This window comes from Gopherus evgoodei, chromosome 11 (assembly GCF_007399415.2).
Source record: "Gopherus evgoodei ecotype Sinaloan lineage chromosome 11, rGopEvg1_v1.p, whole genome shotgun sequence".
Classification (NCBI taxonomy): domain Eukaryota; kingdom Metazoa; phylum Chordata; order Testudines; family Testudinidae; genus Gopherus; species Gopherus evgoodei.
The window spans coordinates 8,060,623-8,078,833 of NC_044332.1; the positions used below are offsets into that span (position 1 = coordinate 8,060,623).

Genomic DNA, 18,211 nt, shown 5'->3' on the forward strand with positions numbered 1-18,211 from the left:
GGCTGGTTTTGGCGGGAAAAACCAGTTTTGACTGGTTTGAGCCTGTGTCCTGATGGTAAACAAGTCCCCTCTCAGATGGAGTCCAGGGGTCAATAGTTCATATGCTCCATATTGAATCTTATTTTAAAGCCAGTGATTTACTTCATAAACACCTTATTAAACAACTAATTGAACATATTAAACAGTTTATACTTCTTACACCTAACAGACCCCAGAGCTAAATGCACGTCGGGCGTAGCTCGCCCTGTGCAGCCTCCCCTGACTCTTCAGGCAGGGATTTGCTTCTGAATTCTCCACCCAGCTGCCCTCGGCTGTGAACCCTCCTCCTCCTCCTGTACGGGGGAGACAGAGCAGGCGGCTGCTCAAGCTGTTACACCCCAGCTGGGCCAGAGGCACCTGTCTCGTGGCAGTCTGGGAGCCCCTCTGGGAGATGAGCCTGGGGAGTGCTAGGGCCAGCTCCCACCTCATGAACTCACTCCTTAGCTCTGGAATCTAAGCTCTGCACGGTGGGGACTGCTGCTTCCCTTGTGTCCGTACAGCTCCTAGCACGGCGCGGTCCTCTGGCTGGACCTAGGCCACCAGAAAGAGGGCTCCTGAGCGGGGGCCACAGTGCTGTACTCACTGAACCATCTTGCTCAGACACCAGGGCAGCCTAGGGTGCGTTGACCAGATATCCCAATTTTATAGGGACAGCCCCGATTTTTGGCTGTTTTTCTTATATAGGCTCCTATTACCCCCAGCCCCCGTCCCGATTTTTCACATTTGCTGTCTGGTAACCCGAGCCTAGGGGCACGTGACACATCTGGAAACAGACTATAAATAAGGGATCAGCTTTTCTCACAAGCCTCATGATTTGGGGGGGGGCAATATCATGGGGGCTTTCGGGGGCAGGGGGACAACTCATGATTTTAGATGGTTCAGGGTTGGCAGCCTTTCGGAGGACAGTGGCGTGGTCAGTGCCCAAACGCTGTTCAGCTAGCAGAGTGGGGAAGGGAAATCCCTGTCTCCCGTCCCCACAGAGCACATTCCCCACAGTCAGAGACTCATTGGACTGGAGGGACTTGGAGAGGCTAGTCCAGTCCCCCGCACTCAGGGCAGGACTATATTATCCAGACCATCCCTGACAGGTGTTTGTCCAACCTGCTCTTAAACATCGCCAGTGATGGAGATTCCACAACCTCCCTGGGCAATTAATTCCAGTCCTTTACCACCCTGGCGGTTAGGAAGTATTCAAGGGACATCGAGCAACGGGACGAGATCGTTCATCTGCCCGACACCGCTGAGGTGGGAGCACAGGCCCATGCTCAGAGCAAAGGACTGGCTCACGGCATGATCCCACACCTCGTACCAGCTACTACATCGGACAGGGGCTCTCCCAGGGCCAGAGGTGACCAGCACAGGCAGTCAGCACAGCCACGCAATTAGTATGTTCATCAGGCAGCTGAACGTGATTTCACACACCTCTGCTGCCCCAAGGTGAAAAGTATGCCAACTACCTGAGCTCAGCCCCTGGCAGCCTCCATGGGTCTCAAGGACAGACCGAGCAGGCTGCCTCCCGGCACGACGCGCGGGTTAGCCACCACCCCACTCCCTTGGGGGATCAGTTAGGTGGGAGACGGCCTGACCTACAGAACCTGCAGCGTGGCCTCATGGACAACGGAAAGTGCACTGGCCAGGGACTCTGGCAACCTGGGTTCTGGTCCCAGCTGGCCCAAGGAATGAGCTAGGGCAAGTCATGTGGCCTCAGTTTCCCCAGCTGTACAGCACAGATAGTAACACTGCCCTCCTGTGTAAAGCACTTTAGAGAATGACTGAAGAACACAGTAGTATAGTATTTGGCCATAGGTGGAAGAGGGGGGATTTGCAGAGTATCAATGTGAACAAGGTACCTGCCTTTTCCCTGGGGGACATGCTCCACCCCTGTGCCTGATAGCAGCTCAGAGGGCACGTGGCAGGCGCAGCGCGTATGCACAAGGCTGTGCCAGGCTAGTTATACAGAGCTCCAGCAGACAGCCCTGCAGCACATCCAGAAGAGGCAGCTCCCAGCAACACGTGACGTTTCCACAGGCAACATGGCAGAAATCTAGAGCACCCCAGAGAGGGAGAAGGAAGCCCCCTTTGCTGAGTATTGCAGCTGATACGTCGGCGCTGGGGAGGGGCTACTCCCAAGGGGACAGCAACACTATGAGCTGGGGGAGCTGGGACACTGGGATACCAGAGCTGGGACACTACAGCCGTGTGAGCAGTGGGAAGGGCAGGCACCCTGGATGCATACCTATGGTCTCAGCACGATTGTACTCAGAGCACCCAGCCCTCCCACTGCTTACACTGTGTCAGATATGCTCTGCCTGCAGCACAGGGGTTTCTACACTGTGGGCCACAGAACTACTCCCTGCCTGCACATATGCCCTAGTTACTCCCCTGCCTGCACCCTGAGATGGCTGAAAATTGAAGATGAGATCAGGTTGAGTCTTGCTAACGTATGTTCCCAGATGGAAAAAAAGTGCAAGGAGAAGCAGGCACACCTGTGCCATTAGGAAGATTCCTGGACTGGACATTATTTTATATTTTTATTTACAATATTTGACCTAATTAGTAGAGTGCTGGGCTAGGTCTTTACTTACACACCATAAACATTCAGATTTTACACTAAAAAAAATAGAAAACACAATATGTGCTAAGTTGGCCAACTATTTTGTTTTAAAAATAAAAAAAAATACAGTCTTATTATTCAACAGGTGTGTTACCATTGTTGTGCTACTTATTGTTCAGTTGTATACCGACTTGTGTTTTCCTTTTGCTGTCCACATTTTTTAAAGCGTAGCTTTACTAAAACTGTTTGGTTTCAAAGACTTGGAGGCATTTCTCTGAGTGACTGCTCCTAGGGATTTCTATCATTACAACTGTTTAGCTCACCAGGAAAAGGAACCAAGTACATGGAATCTAGGGTTATGGTGTAGATGGATGTAGTAATTAAAATTAAATCAGTCTCCTCAAGAAGTGTCACTAGTGGGCTGCAGCGCCCATGGCAGCCGCACAGGTGGGCCTCAGGGAAGCAGGTTTGGGAACCCCTGGGTTATCGCCATAACAATCTCAGCGAGCGTTGGCGTGTGTACTACAGCTTGAAGTGCAGACACCTGCTCAAGGTCAGACGGTTAGGCCCCACCCCCCAGCAACCTATCCTATCCAGCATTCACCTGCAGACACACAGCCTTTTATACAATGGATCCGGGAAGAGGGGTCCATTCAAGCCAAGCCCCAGATGTACAGCACGTTTGACTATAGGCCAGACAGTGCCCACACACTCGCTGCCCCCTCCAAGCCCACACGTAGGCCCGGAGCTAGAATCAATGTGCAGAGTCCTCATGGATCATGACACAGCGCCAGGGCCTGCTGGCCTCCCGTAAAGAGCCTTGTAGCCAAGCAAATCCAGCTAGGGTGTCACTGAGGCTGCAAGCCTGCCATGGGGCGTGGGCAGGGCCCAGGCTCAGGCAGAGGGGTACCCTCACAGAACCCTATCCCGCTTCCCTCCAGCCAGGATCTCCTCTTCGCTGTGCAAGGACCTGGGCTGCAGCTTGCCAGCAAGGGCGCTGCCGGGGTGCAGGCGTGCAAAGCGCCCCAGGGCCCAGATGGGGAAGATGTTGCGGTAGGAGGTGTAGCTGATTGCACAGGACTTGTTGAACACTCCAGAGATGTTCTCCTGCGAGGGGAGAGAGACAGAAAGAGGCAGGATTGGCAGGGTGATCGTGAGCAAGGGGTGCTCTGCAGGTGGTCCCACAAGCCCTTTGCACTCTCAGGTCTGTTGCGGGTACTGTGCCAAGCACACGTTATGACTGATACACCCATGTTTCCCACATGCCCCGGCACATGGATACACTCCCTGCTCACTCCCCCTGAGGCATGACACCGCACACACACAGGACCATTTGTTGTGAGTTCAATCCTTAAGGGGGCCATTTAGGGAACTGGGGTAAAAATGTGTCTGGGAACTGGCCCTGCTTTGAGCAGAGGGTTGGACTAGATGACTTCCTGAGGTCCCTTCCAACCCTGATATTCTATGGTTCTATGGCCAGGCTCTCCACCCCGCTCCAGTGGCCCGAAGGAGCCAGGCACTGGGCAACAGTGCCCAGGTGGGGATTGCCCTGCCAGGCACAGAGCCAGCATTAAGAGGCTCTCGCAGCCTCCAACACGTGGCGTGGTCGTGGCATGGATGGAATGCGCTGCTGGATGGGATTGTGACTAGCCCCATGTAGTAAAACAGTCCTTGGGCTGCTCTCACGTGTGCTGGGGCCAAGGCCAGCAGGCAGCCGGCCTCAGAATCAGGCAGTCAGACCTCCCCACCTCCCAGGGCTTCCCTGCAGCCACCAGCCCATCCAATCCCACCCCCTTAACACGCCGTGCCTGCATCTCCCCATACACCTCCAGCCGCTGAACAGCAGCAGTCAGCAGATGAGCCCTGTCCTGTTCCCGGTTCCAGCTGGATCCAGGGCTCCCCGGGAAGGGTCAGGTGAGGTCACATAAAGCCACGCAGCCCGAGCCAAGCGGGAATACCCCAGAAATATATAGAAGAAGCTTCGTCCTGCCCACAATCCTTGCACCCAGGGTGCCCCATGGGATGGTGAGCTGCTGGGACGCAAAACGGATCCGTGTCCAGGGATTTGACAGGCTACCTCCATGTGCACAAAGCAGCAAACCCCGCAATGGCCCCAGCTCCACATGACGCAGAGAGCGAGGGCTGGCAGGGGAAGGCAGGGCACACAGGGTTGGCTTGAGGTGCTCTTTGGTTTGCCAGCATGAACAGCAGGGACATGACAGGCAGCTGGCAAAGCGGAGCCCAGGGGCAGCGTGGTGGGGAGAGGAGGGAGGTCAGCCAGAGACCCTGCCTCATCTGGGATGCTCCCACTGCCGAGGGCACCTGTTCCCGGAGCATTTCACTGCTCTGCAGCCTGGGGCTGCTTTGGGCTCTGCATGGCGCCTGGATCCCCACGTAACCATGACAGCAAAAGCCCCCTCACCTCATGGCCGCGGCCCAAAACCTGCACTGATCAGAAGCAGGCCCCTCCGAGAGTGTATCCCCCCTACCCAATCTCTTTGTGAGATCTACGGCTCCTTACTGCAGCCAGGCATGGACCGACAGGCCCTGAACAGCTCCGGCTGGTTCAACATGCCGCACAGGTCACCCCAGTACCCGCTCTCTGCTCCGGCTCCCCTCTCACGGCGTCCAGGACAAGGGCTCCAGCTGCTGGTCAAACTTTCTCCATCAGGGAGATCGTCCCTTCTCCTGCGACTACGACTTCTCATGACAACTGCATTCCACCAGCTCACGCAGACAGGGAGGCTTTTCAATACAGGAGGCAGAGCTCTCCCTGGAGCTGGACACCGACTGTGGAACTCACTGCCACACGACAGAAGAGACCACAGGCCAGAACGAAATGCAAAGCTCAGCTCTTCCACGGAGCTATCCTCAGCCAGCGATTCCCCTCACAAACAACCCCCAGCAAAACCCTTTGAGCCATCGGCCTGCTTCTCCCGCAGCTGGGGGGACGAGAGGGCGAGTGGCTGGCTGAAATGCCTGCAGTGACAGTGGCTGGACACATTAGAGAGAGCAGTAAGGAGCTGCATACCTGAGGCCAGTCACCATTGGGCAGCTGCTTGTCGATCAAAACCTTGATCCCCTTTTCCAGCACCCCAACGTCCGGGTATCTGCAAAGAGAAGGGGCAGAGGTCAGTGGTGTGACTCCGAATAGCATTCCAACCCCACCCCCACCCCCCGCCGTGCGCAGCCGGAGCTCTCCTCTCTCTCTCCCCGGCACCGCAGCAGGGACAGGAAGGCTCTTCTCCTCCCTCCACTAGCATCCAGCACTCACACTATGGTCACCCCCCACCTCTGTATCGTTCCCAGGCCGGTAGCGCGGCACCGAAGGCCCCCGACAGCCAAGCAGGTGAGGAAGCACTAGGCAGTAAAGCCAGGCCTGCGACAGCAGCCACCTCCTGCAGTGCCCACTACAGCCGTGCCAAGGCTGGGGGGCAGCTCTGGGCTGTGCTGCTGCCTTACAGAGCCTGGACACTCGCTGGGGGAGAGCCGGTGGTGTGACGACGGGCACCTAGTGCCAGCCCATAGACTGGAGCGGTCACTGGCTAACCCCTCTTGGCGCAGGTGCCTCCCAACCACTGGGGCGTGTGCTCTGGTATAGCCTAGCGAGGACATCGCAGAGCACAGCAGGGGGAAGGCACGGCATGAACGAAGGCTTCCACACCAGCGCCCCGGTGCCCGAGGTCCTTGGCAGGGATGTGCTCTGTGAATACAGGTGAAGAGGACGATGTTCTGTGGTGAGAAGCGGCGTCGGTGCTCCTACCTGACAGCCATGAGCCCCAGCAGGGCCCAGCAGGTGTTGTGGATCTGGGAGGTGGAGCTCTGCACGTATCTGCGCTGCTCACAGGACTCAAAGTCCTCTCCCCAGCCACCATCCTCCATCTGCTTGGAGACCAGGAACTGGCAGGCCTGGGCCACCTCTCTGCATGCGGCTCTGAAGGGACAAGGCAGAGCAGTGGGAGTCACTGGGGGCAAAGGGACTAAGCCAGGAAGGCCTCATGGGGATTTGGGGGAAGGGGCTGGTGGAGCAGGTGGGGGCAGCAGACAGTGTGAAGCTGGGGCAGGGAGGCTCTAGCAGGAACTGGGGGCTCCGAGATGAGACTTGGCCTTGGGGGTGGGAGCAGCAGCCTAGGGCCAGGCGAGCTTCCTCTAGTCAGTGTACAACCTGGCTCTGAACACCAGAGCCCCCAGCTGCGTGCAGCCAGCAAAGCTGGAGCGAGGGGACCACGGGCTGGGGACAGGGCCCCAAGGGGCTGTGACTCTCAGTGAGCAGGGGACCAGAGGGTACAGCACAGGACAGAGGAGCCCGACCTAATGCCCGGCAGGGAAGGCTGCTCTGGGTTTGAACAAGCTCCTCCCCCAGCAGAGTGATGCAGCACCTCCCGTGCTTGAGGGATGGCACCAGGCACTCCAGGCCATGCCCTGCAGGCCGTGAGCAGCCAGGGAGCTACACGCCAGATTCCCACACTCACCCATTCTGGTAGGTGTGCTCCAGACAGGCGAAGGCCTCCAGTCCGAACCAGGTGCCGTAGGTAAAGCACACACCCCAGCTCCTGACAGGAGGAGAGAACCAGCGTCAGGCAGTGCAGAACGCTCTGCAGCTCTAACACCACCGGCCTTCCGTGCCACAGACGGGCATGGGAAGTCCCCACCTCCAAGTACAGTCCCTCCCCGCCGAAGACCAGGGGAAGGGTCCCATTGCCACAGGCTACGCTGAGCCTTTACTGGAGCTGTTCTCATACACTGGCCAGGAGTCGCATCCCATCCCCCGTCGCTGCGTCGGGCTCGTCTCTAGTCCGCAAGCTAAGGGGTTAGTCACTCACTGTCAGCACCCAGTGCCACAGGCTCTGGTCTGCCGGGGGCCCTAGACACGACTGTAACAGGCCAGACTGCTGTGGGCTCCCTGAGCCAGCCCCCCACACCTCCTCCCCAGACACTGGCACACCTGGAGGTAAAGGGGAAAGAGGGTTGCCCAACAGTGCAGGTACCAGCACCTCTCTCCTCACCCCAGCCGCCTCCTGCCCCGAGCAGCATGGAGCTTGCTGCACCAGTGGTGCACGTGGCCACTCACCCTTCCCATGAGCCGTCAGCTCTCTGCACCCTGCGGCAGAACTCCAGGCCCTTGCGCAGCGTCTCTCTAGACAGGAGGAGAGGGGGTTCCTTAGTGTGCAGCGTCCATTCTCCTGCCAGCCCGACCCAGGGGCTCCTTGGGAGCTCAAATCCCCTCTGAGAAGTGGGGGCCCAGCCCCTATTAAAAGAGTCACTCGAGGGTCATAAGCTGCAAGATAGACTGAGCTTCCACAGCCCCTGTGCAGCTGTCTGACCATGGCCCCTGGGGCTCAGATGGAGACAGGACATTTGCCGGTGGCCTCCCAGCTGGTCTGCGGATGAAACACATCCTGGTCTGTGCCCTCAGTGCCCTGCTTGAGGCCAGATGGCCCTTTGGCCTCATACAGGAAGCGGATGTACTCAGGCGGGCTCTTCTGAAAGGATAGCTAGGAAAGGAGGGTGCCCCCCACTGCACCAGGGCAGCGCTGCCCCAGGGGCGTGCACCCAACCAGCAGCACCCGCTGGGACAGGAGCTGCCGTGTTCGGCTACCGGGTTCGTTCCCGGAGCTGTGTGGGTGGCAGGGTCTGCCCTGCAGGTCAGAGTGTACAGGCGGGGCCCACGCCAGGTTCATCCCAGCAGGGCCCACTTACTGACCTTCCCAGGATGCAAGCTCTGGACTGATAGTTCAGGGCTCCCCCTCCCTTACCTGACCTCCCGGGCCCGGTGCTCAGGGAAGGCCTCGTGGAAGTGCTTCAGTGCCTGCACGACGGCCGACGTGCACTCCACGTAGCAGTAGTCTATCATGATGTCACCTGCCAGACAGGAGAAGCAGCAGTGAGCATCCTCATCACACAGGGACTCATGGCCAACAGGCAGCTCGAGGACAATGCCAGGCGCTGGCAGGGGCCCTACTCCCCTGGTGCACTCTCATCCTAGGAGCTGTGCAGAGGTGCTGTCTCTGGGGAGGGGCACTGGCCGTGTGACTGCACCCAGACCCCCGCGACCCTGCCTTGGGCACCACGCCCAGCAGACCTGGCCCTGCCTCCCCTCGCGGTGCAAGTGACAATCGCTGGAGAGAGGCCCAGCGCACCTGCCCTTACCAAACACCTCCGAGGGGTTCAGGAGCTCCAGCAGCCAGCCCCCCCGCTTGGTTTCGTATGTCGCAAAGCCTCCATCAGGATTCCTCATGCTCAGCAACTGCCCGGACATGGAAGGGAAGAGATTGACAATCCAAATCAGCCTCATTCACCCCCTGCTACAAATCACTCTCCCTCCATCCCCCACCCCACAATCCCTCTCCAGAACCCTAGATCCCAAGGCCAAAAGGGCTGGCCTGACCTGCAGAGCACAGGCAAGAGACCTGCCCCAAAGTAACTCTTTTCCAGTAACAGCAGCTCTTCTAAAAAACAGCCAATCTTGATTTTAAAATGGCCAGTGGTGGTGAATCCACCACAATCCTGGAGGAGTTGTTCCAAATGTTAAATACCCTCTCTCTTTCCAGTCTCAATTTGTCTGGCTTCAGCTTCCAGCCACTGCATCGTGTTAGCCCTTTCTGTGCTAGACCGAAGAGCCCATTATTAAATATTTGTTCCCCATGTAGGTACTTATAGACTGGAATCAAGTCAGCCCTTAACCTTCACGTTGTTAAGCTAAACGGATTGACCTCCTTGAGGTTATCGCTATAGGGCAGGTCTTCTAATCCTTTAATCATTCTCGTGGGTCTTCTCTGACCCCTCCCCAGTTTGTCAACATCCTTCCTGACAGGTGGGCACCAGAACTGGGCACGGGATTCCAGCAGCCGTCACACCAGTGCCAAATGCAGAGGTAAAATAACCTCTCTGCTCCTACTTGAGATTCACCTGCTTATGAATCCCAGGATCCCATTAGCCCTTTTGGCACTGGGAACTCCTGTTCAACTGATTCTTCCGCAGGACCCCCAAATCTTTTTCAGAGTCCCTGCTTCCCAGGATAGCGTTCCCCGTCCTGTAAGTATGGCCTGTAATCTTTGTTCCTAGGTGTATACATTTAACCATATTAAAATGCATATTGTTTGCTTCCACCCAGCTTACCAAGTGATCCATATCGCTCTGAATCAGTGACCTGTCCTCTTCATTATTCACCACTCCCCCAATCTACGTATCATCTGCAAATTTTATCAGTGATGATTTTATGTCCTCTGCTAGGTCACTAATAAAAATTAGGGCTGTCAAGTGATTAAAAAACTTAATCATGATTAATCGTGCGATTAAAAAAGTTTATCGTGTTTAACTATATGATTAATTGCGCTGTTAAACAATAATAGAATACCATTTATTTAAATATTTTGATGTCTTCTACATTTTCAAATATATTGATTTCAATTACAAAGTGTATAGTGCTCACTTCATATTTATTTTTTATTACAAATATTTGCACTGTAAAAAACAAAAGAAATACTATTTTTCAATTCATCTAATAGTGCAATCTCTTTCTCATGAATGTTGAACTTACAAATGTAGAATTATGTACAAAAAAACTGCTTTCAGAAATAAAAATATAGAACTTTAGAGCCTACAAGTCAACTCAGTCCTATTTCTTGTTCAGCCAATCGCTCAGACAAACAAGTTTGGTTACAATTTGCAGGAGATAATGCTGCCCGCTGCTTGTTTGCCATGTCACCTGAAAGTGAGAACAAGTGTTTGCATGGCACCGTTATAGCCGGTGTTGCAAGATATTTACATGCCAGATGCACTAAAGATTCATATGTCCCTTCATGCTTCAACCACCATTCCAGAGGACATGCTTCCATGCTGATGATGGGTTCTGTTCAATAACAATCCAAAGCAGAGTGGACCGACACATGTTCATTTTCATAATCTGAGTCAGATGCCACCAGCAGAAGGTTGATTTCTTTTTTGGTGGTTTGGGTTCTGTAGTTTCCACATAACAGTGTTGATCTTTTAAGACTTCTGAAAGCATGCGCCACACCTCGTCCCTCCAAGATTCTGGAAGGCACTTCAGATTCTTAAACCTTGGGTCAAGTGCTGTAGCTATCTTTAGAAATCTCACTCTGGTACCTTCTCTGCGTTTTGTGAAATCTGCAGTGAAAGTGTTCTTAAAATGAACATGTACTGGGTCATCATCCAAGACTGCCACAACATGAAATATAAGGCAGAATGCAGGTGAAACACAGAGCAGGAGACACAGAATTCTCCCCCAAAGTGTTCAGTCACAAATTTAATTAACACATTTTTTTTAAATGAGCATCATCAGCGTGGAAGAATGGCCTCTGGAATGGTGGTCGAAGCATGAAGCGTACCTGGCGTGTAATTACCTTGCAATGCCGGCTACAAAAGTGCCATGCGAATGCCTGTTCTCATGTTCAGGTGACATTGTAAAACAAGAAGCAGACAGTATTATCGCCCATAAACGTAAACAACTTTCTTTGTCTTAGCGATTGGCTGAACAAGAAGTAGGACTGAGTGGACTAGTAGGCTCTAAAGTTTTACATCATTTTGGTTTTGAGAGCAGTTATGTAACAAAAAAATCTACATTTGTAAGTTGCATCTTCATGATAAACAGACTGCACTACAGTACTTGTATGAGATTAAAACTGCAATTTTTTTTAAATCACAATTCTTTTTTTTTAGTTAATCGCATGGATTAATCACAGTTAACTGACAGCCCTAATAAAAATATTAAAAAGCAAGGGCCAGGAAACTGACCCCTCTGACACAGCTCTAGAAACACACCACTTGGTGCCGACCCCCTGTTTACATTACATTTGGAAACCCATCAATTAGCCAGCTTTTAATCCATTTAATCCATTTGCCAGGTTAATTTTGTATCACTCTAGTTTTTTCACCAAATTTTGTGTGGTACTATGTTAAACACCTTACAAAAGTCTAAGTCTCATATCAACACTATTACCTTTGTCAACCAAACTGGACAAAAAATTATTATTTTCCATAAATAATTTTTGATTATTCTAATTTTAATCTCACTAGTGACTGGCATTAATTACATTACCCTCCTTTAATTTTTTATTAATGGAGTTCCTTGGCCGCTCCATTATCTTGCCAGGGATTGATGTCAGACTGTCCAGCCTTGAACATTTTATTTACCCTTTTCAAATACTGGCACAACATTAGTTTTCTGGAACGTCCTCAATGTTCCAAGGCTTATGGAAATAATCAACATTTACAGTCCAGTGAGCTTCTCAGCCAGCTCTTTTAAAACTCTTGGATTCAAGTTATCTGGACCTGCTGATTTTTAAATGTCTAACTTTAGTTACTGCTGTTTAACATCCTCCAGAGATACTAGTGGAATGTAAAGATTATCATCATATGATATGATTACACCATCTGTCTTTTCCCCCAAATACAGATAAAAAATATTTATTGAACACTTCCCCTTTGTTTTGCATTATTACTGATAAAATTATCATTTTCATCTAGTAATGGACCAACACCAGTTTCAGGATTCTTTTGTTCTTAATGTAAGCAGAGTCAGGATGAGCTCTACCTTGACATCTGCTGGTGAATTGTGGTGAGTTGTGGAAAAGAACTTCAGGGGCTGGTCTTGTTTGCATAGGCACACCCATCCTACCTGGCATGGGGCCACAGCCGCCCGAATAGTCACTTTGGCTGCTGTGGGATCTCCAGTTTCTCTGTTATTGTGACAGGAAGAATAAAGTGTTGTTACCCTGATTATGTAAATCAAGGCCAGTGGAACTGTTTTATGACAGGGGGACTCACCATCAACTAAGTAGCACTCATTCGACAAGGGCCATGGGTTCCAAACTGCAGTGAATTGAGAGGGAGAGACTGGGGTGGTGGTAATAATAATAATAAATAAAATAATAATAAATTGTATCTGATGGTATGGACCCCTTTTGAGAACCTGAAATACCAATTGCTGCACCACCACAGTTGAACAGCAGAGCTGATCTTGATTTTATTAAGAGTCTAGTTCAGACTGCTGTGCTGATTTCACGTTAGGCTAATGGTGCACCAGTAGTGGGGCTCCCCTACCACAAGCTGAAATCACTGAAGAGCTAAAATTACTAAGAGCTGAAATCACTGAGTGCTGTGTTAACTAGTGGGGGAGCCTGAAGAAATCTTGCTAACTGGCTGGCAGAGCAGTTTGTGGGATGATTGGAATGGCCCACGGGACAGCAAGTGGAGTGAAGCAGAGCAGTTCGTGGGACGCTGGAGCAGCTCATGGGACGGCTGGTGGAGTGGAGGGGCTTGTGGTGAAGGCTGCAGCAGAACCCCATGGAGAGGTGGGGCAGTCAGCCTTGGACCACATAAGGTGCCCATTAACACCCCATGCACCCCTTTCCCCCACACTTCCACCCAGGCTGGGGGGGGAGGTGTAAAACTCTGCAGATAAACTTTTGAACTCTGAGGCTGCACTGACCAGGGACAGAGACTTTGGGGGTGTTGGACTTTTAGGACTTTGGGGTGGTCTTTTGGGGTGTTGGACTTAAGACCCTGAGGGAAAAAGAATAGTGCCAAACTTACTTGGGGTGGGTCTTTTGCTCATGGTTTGTGTTATAAATCCTGTTTGTGGTGTTTCCCCAACATAATGCCGCGTTGTTTCCCTCCTTTATAAAAAGGATTTTGCTACGCTCAGACTCCGTACTTGCAAGAGGGGAAGTATTGCCTCCTAGAGGCACCCGGGGGGTGGAATGTAATTGTCCCAAGTCACTGGGTGGGGGCTTGAGCCGGTTTTGCATTGCGTTACTGAAACCCCTAGATACTGAACCCAGCCTTTGTTGCTGCCAATTCAGACAGGCAGAAGGGTTATATTAATATCTTTAACTCCTTATTATCCTTAACTCTGTAGGCCACAGAGTTCTTCTTGTGCCCCTGTGTTTCCCGCATCCATTTTCTACAATTCTTAGCTTCCGATTTCAACTTCCCTTTTCTGCCATTTGTTATATATTGTTTTTTTATTTTTATAGGTGCCTTCACCTCCCCTCTAATCCAAGTCTTTTGTTATCCACTCCCGCCTTCTTCCTTGATTGTGGGATTGTAGCTTTTGGGGCATCCACTTGTTCTTAAACAATTACCAGTTATCATCTACATTTTCTCTGATTAAATTCCTCCTCTCAGCTGGTTTGGGTTACAGTTGTTTAGCTTTGTGAGATTGGTCCTTTAAAAGTACCCAGTATATATGCCTCTGCTCTGGACTTTATTCTGTTTGCACATTACTCATGTGATCGAGTTATGATTACTTATACCTAAGATTCCACTAATTTTTAGTTGTGTGATCAATTCCTCTTTATCTGTCAAGACAAGGTCCAATACAGAATTCTCTTGTCTCGGTGGCAGCACTTTTTAAGTTAGGAACCTGTCATCAATGAGATTTTGAAATCCCAAGGAGGTTTTGGTACTGGCTGCATGAGCCCTCCAGCGTGTGTCACTGTGACCGAAGTCCCCCATCATCACACAGCTTTTTTCCCTACACACTGTAGATTGGTGCGTAAGGGGCCAGACATCCTGGCCCCTCCTGTGATTTGGGCAGGACTGGCGCTAGGGTTTTGAGTGCCCTAGGCGGACAGCAATTTCGCCGCCCCGTGCGCTGGTCCCGCGGCTCCGGTGGAGCTGCCACAGTGGTGTCTGCGGGAGGTCCACCGGAGCCGCGCAAGCAGCCAACCGTCCACAGGCATGACTGCGGCAGCTCCACGGGAGCTGCCTGCCACCCCCTCCGGACGCCCTGGGCTGCCGGTTGCCGCGGCGGCGCCCTGACCCAGGGGACACCCTGGACTGCCGACTGCTGCGGCAGCCAGTTTCCCTGGGCCAGGGGACCACCGCCCCTGGATTGCCGGCTGCCGGGGCAGCACCCTGACCCAGGGGACCCCCTGGACTGTTGGCTGCCGCGGCGGCACTCTGACCCAGGGGACCCCCTGGACTGTCGGCTGCCGCGGCGGCGCCCTGACCCAGGGGACCCCCTGGACTGCCGGCTGCCGCGGCAGCGCCCTGACCCAGGGGACCCCCTGGACTGCTGGCTGCCGCGGCAGCGCCCTGACCCAGGGGACCCCCTGGACTGCCGGCTGCCACCAGCAGCTCAGACTCCCTTTCTGTCCCAGCAGCAGCAGCTGCTCAACCATTTAAAAAAAATTGGGGGGCGCTTTTTGGCGCCCTCAAATCTCGGCGCCCTAGGCAACCGCCTAGTCCGCCTAAATGTTTGCACCGGCCCTGGATTTGGGGTCTGTAGCAAACACTAACTTGTGCTCGGTCTGTTAGAACACTGATCTATTAGCATCTGAGATCATTGTCTTCCGAGTTATCAGTGACTCAGAATAGGTGAGTATCAGAGGGGTAGCCGTGGTAGTCTGCATCTGTAAAAGCAGCAAAGAGTCCTGTGGCACCTTATAGACTAACAGACGTATTGGAGCACGAGCTTTCGTGGGTCAATGCATGAGGTGAGGCCATTTTTGATGTAGATGCCACTTGCCCTCCCCTTTTGCCATTGGGACTTTGCTAAATAAGTCAGGGCCATTGATTTTAACATTCCAGTCGTGGGACTTGTCCCAGCAGGTTTCAGTAATGCCACAGCTAGATCACATTTATGCTCATAGATGAGCAATTCCAATTCCTCGTTTGTTACCCAGGCCCTGAGCTTTGGGGCATAGGCAATTCAAGAATTTTTCTCTCTCATGTCCTTTGGCTCCCTGATTTTATTCTCAACATCTCAATTCTGTGCTAAATGAGGCCTCATTTCTTCCCTCTTTTTCCCCTTCCCTTTTGCTAGGAGCTGGCCAGAGCCAGAGACACTTTTATCCTCCCCCCAGAACAGCTGCCTGGTCTCCAAGGCCCTGGAGCCAGCTCGGGTCACTCGTTTCCGCTCCCCAAGACCTGGGCGAACGAGCTCCCTGCACAGGGTGTCTCCCCAGAGGGCAGTCTGCTGACAGCACAAAGGTGCTGCGCTGTCCCTCCACGCGCCGTCCCAGGGACTGAGAACAGCTCTGAGCTCTCTCCCGCACACAGGGCAACCTGGTCCCGTCCTGTCAGGCTGCACACACTGCTCCCCTCTCAGGACTCATGAGCGACACCCAGCGGCAGCAAGAGGCACTGCACTAACAGCCCTGCCTGGGCTCCTCCTGGGGTTCATGGCAGCCAGGCCCAGCTCACATCCAGATGTGATCCCAGGCTCACGCCCAGCAGGCCGTATGCCCAGTCACAGGACGCCGGAGGCCCACGGTGGGAGAACATCCCCCACCCAGAAGCCATTTTGTTTTAAGCTGTTTCGATATACATGGCGCAGACTTTGGGGTTCTCCCCCCAACCGGGTCTCGCCACCTCTTACCACATTCACAGCGTCAAAGAGGCGCCCCGTGGGGACGTGCTCTGCTATGAAGGGACACTTCTCCTGCAGCAGCATCACCGATTTCAGCCCCTCCGCAGTGCAGTCAGCCACGATCCAGCCGCAGTCACGGGTGCTGAACGGGAATCCGCCCTGAGGAGTCAAGCAACAGCACTCAGCCCCAGGAGCACAGAGAACGAGGGAAACTCCCCCGTCACACTCTGCCCTGCTCAAGGGACGGGGGAGCCCCGTTACCCAACCCCGCATTACAGTGCCCCCTGTGCACACGAAATGGGGAGATAACGCTAGCAACCATCCCCCACTTCGAGTCCAGCAGGAGGCTGGGGAGGCAGGGGAGTCCCTCCTTAACAGCAAGGTGGCACCAGGAGTTACTGCAATAGTTTTCAAACCTAAGTCTGGGCCCCAAGCAAATTGCCAGTGTTGGGTGAAATCCAGCCCATGCCGTGAGCAGGTGTCCAGACACATTCCCTGAGCAGCTGGGTACAACGGGAGGCCCGGGGGCAGGTGAGGCCCAGAGCTGGCACAGCGGGGGCTGCAGACCAGGATGGCAGTGCCATGGCAGAGCCTGGGGGCAAGAGCTCACGCTGTGTCTGGCTGCACTTTGCCTGTTACACGGGACCCTCATAATTACCCAGGTAAAGCTGCCTCCCGCACCAGAAAATACTGTACTGGAGAAAACAATGCTGCCCAGCCCCACCACAAACAGGCCTTAGTGGGATTGTGCCAAATCTCCTTCCATGGCAACCGGCCTGACGGCCAGCCCTGGACCCATGGCCACTGGCCTCAGCTTAGAGAGCCCCGCCTCCACCGATGTGATGTGTATTGGCCAAGCCCCACCTCCACATGCAGACACCAAGCCACCTGCTGTTCTGCTTCACATGCCGCGGGCATCGCCAGGTAAATGCCAGCTCATGCCCTTCTTCCAAGCAGGCTGAGCCTGTCTAACTGTCAGTCCCTCAGCACCTGGCATCTCAGTCACGGCCACAGACTCCTCCGGACACCAGAGAGTCGCTTGGCTGCCAGAGCCTCCCTCTGACGCTATCACAGGATAGCTCCACTTTGAGTCTAAAAGGTTCGTTCCCTGCCCCACGAGCAGCGCAGAATCAGGGGCAGACAGACACGTGAGGAACAAACATGGAACAACAGGGGAAAATCATCCCAGGGAAATCCCACGTGGCCAGCTGTACCTTGTTCATCTGGCGATAGTACTTCTGGTAGTCGGGTGGGTTCTCTGGAATCTGCAGGAGACACGAGGAGCACCAGTGAGGAAGCCCCACTGCAAGAGCAGACCACTGCAAAGGGCAGGGGTCCCACAGCTATGGTCAGGGAGGGCTCTATGTATTTTGCTGCCCCAAGCATGGCTGTCAGGCGGCTTTCGGTAGCATGTCTGCAGGAGGTCCGCTGGTCCCGCGCCTTGCCACTGCATTGCCGCCAGAGCTGCAGGACCGGCGGACCTCCCGTAGGCATGCCACCGAAGGCAGCCTGACTGGTGCCCTCATGGCGACTAGCAGGTCGCCCCCTGCGGCTTGTCACCCCAGTCACACGCTTCGTGCACTAGTGCCTGGAGCCGCCCCTGGCTATGGTGATGGCCACGGGATCAAGGCCAGCCATACCCGCAAAGCACTCCTGTCTCCGCTGCCACAGTCTGGTCACCAGAGGCCAGGCTGGGATTGGTGCTTGTCTGTGCCACATCTCCCTGGATCAGGCTGGGGCCAAGGTTGGCCCTGGACTCTACCAGTGGGAGGGAATCAGCAGAAGGGACTTCCACAGCTGACCTTTTGCAGTACGCCCCAGTGCTGCCCTGGTATGGCTGTGTCAGCACACAGGGCACCTGGAGCTCTCCCCCCAGCCCGGCTGCAGAGGGCCCTGTGCACCCACTTGTTTTCAGTGCTTCACCCCCCCAGAGCCCTGAGCGGGACCCGTGGCTGGGACCGTGTGCATCAGGCTTCCCATAAAACTACCCTGCCACACTGGCTCCAACACCAGCAACAGGGCAGCCTGAGAGCAGAGGGCTGCTGGGGTGTGACCCCCGGGCCGGGCAGCCCTGCTCAGAACAGGCCTGGACGATGCGGTGGTGAGAACACCAGTGAAGGTTCACACGTGTGCTCCCATTGCCTGAAGCACCTGCGGAGCAGCACCAGGAAACAGCACCAGTGCAGGGACGTCATAGGAATCTCAGGGTCAGCCAGGCCCATGTGCCAGCTGTGTCCCAGGGCAGGGAGAGGTGAGGCACACTCCACCTCACAAGGCCAAAT

The 18,211-nt window shown here is 54.0% G+C and overlaps 1 protein-coding gene across 1 annotated transcript in view; it reads right to left on the reverse strand.

Moving 5' to 3' along the window:
* Positions 1-2,557: 2,557 nt before the first annotated feature.
* Positions 2,558-18,211, reverse strand: part of LOC115659809 (lanosterol synthase-like) — a 62,301-nt gene continuing 46,647 nt past the window's right edge. Inside the window, exons 15-23 of the mRNA XM_030580491.1 lie at positions 17,144-17,194; positions 15,939-16,088; positions 8,744-8,840; positions 8,350-8,455; positions 7,665-7,730; positions 7,066-7,146; positions 6,357-6,527; positions 5,625-5,703; positions 2,558-3,700 (exon numbers count right to left, since the gene is read on the reverse strand). Coding sequence (XP_030436351.1) covers positions 3,506-3,700; positions 5,625-5,703; positions 6,357-6,527; positions 7,066-7,146; positions 7,665-7,730; positions 8,350-8,455; positions 8,744-8,840; positions 15,939-16,088; positions 17,144-17,194 — 996 coding nt within the window. The 3' untranslated portion in view covers positions 2,558-3,505. The remainder of the gene's footprint in view (positions 3,701-5,624; positions 5,704-6,356; positions 6,528-7,065; positions 7,147-7,664; positions 7,731-8,349; positions 8,456-8,743; positions 8,841-15,938; positions 16,089-17,143; positions 17,195-18,211) is intronic.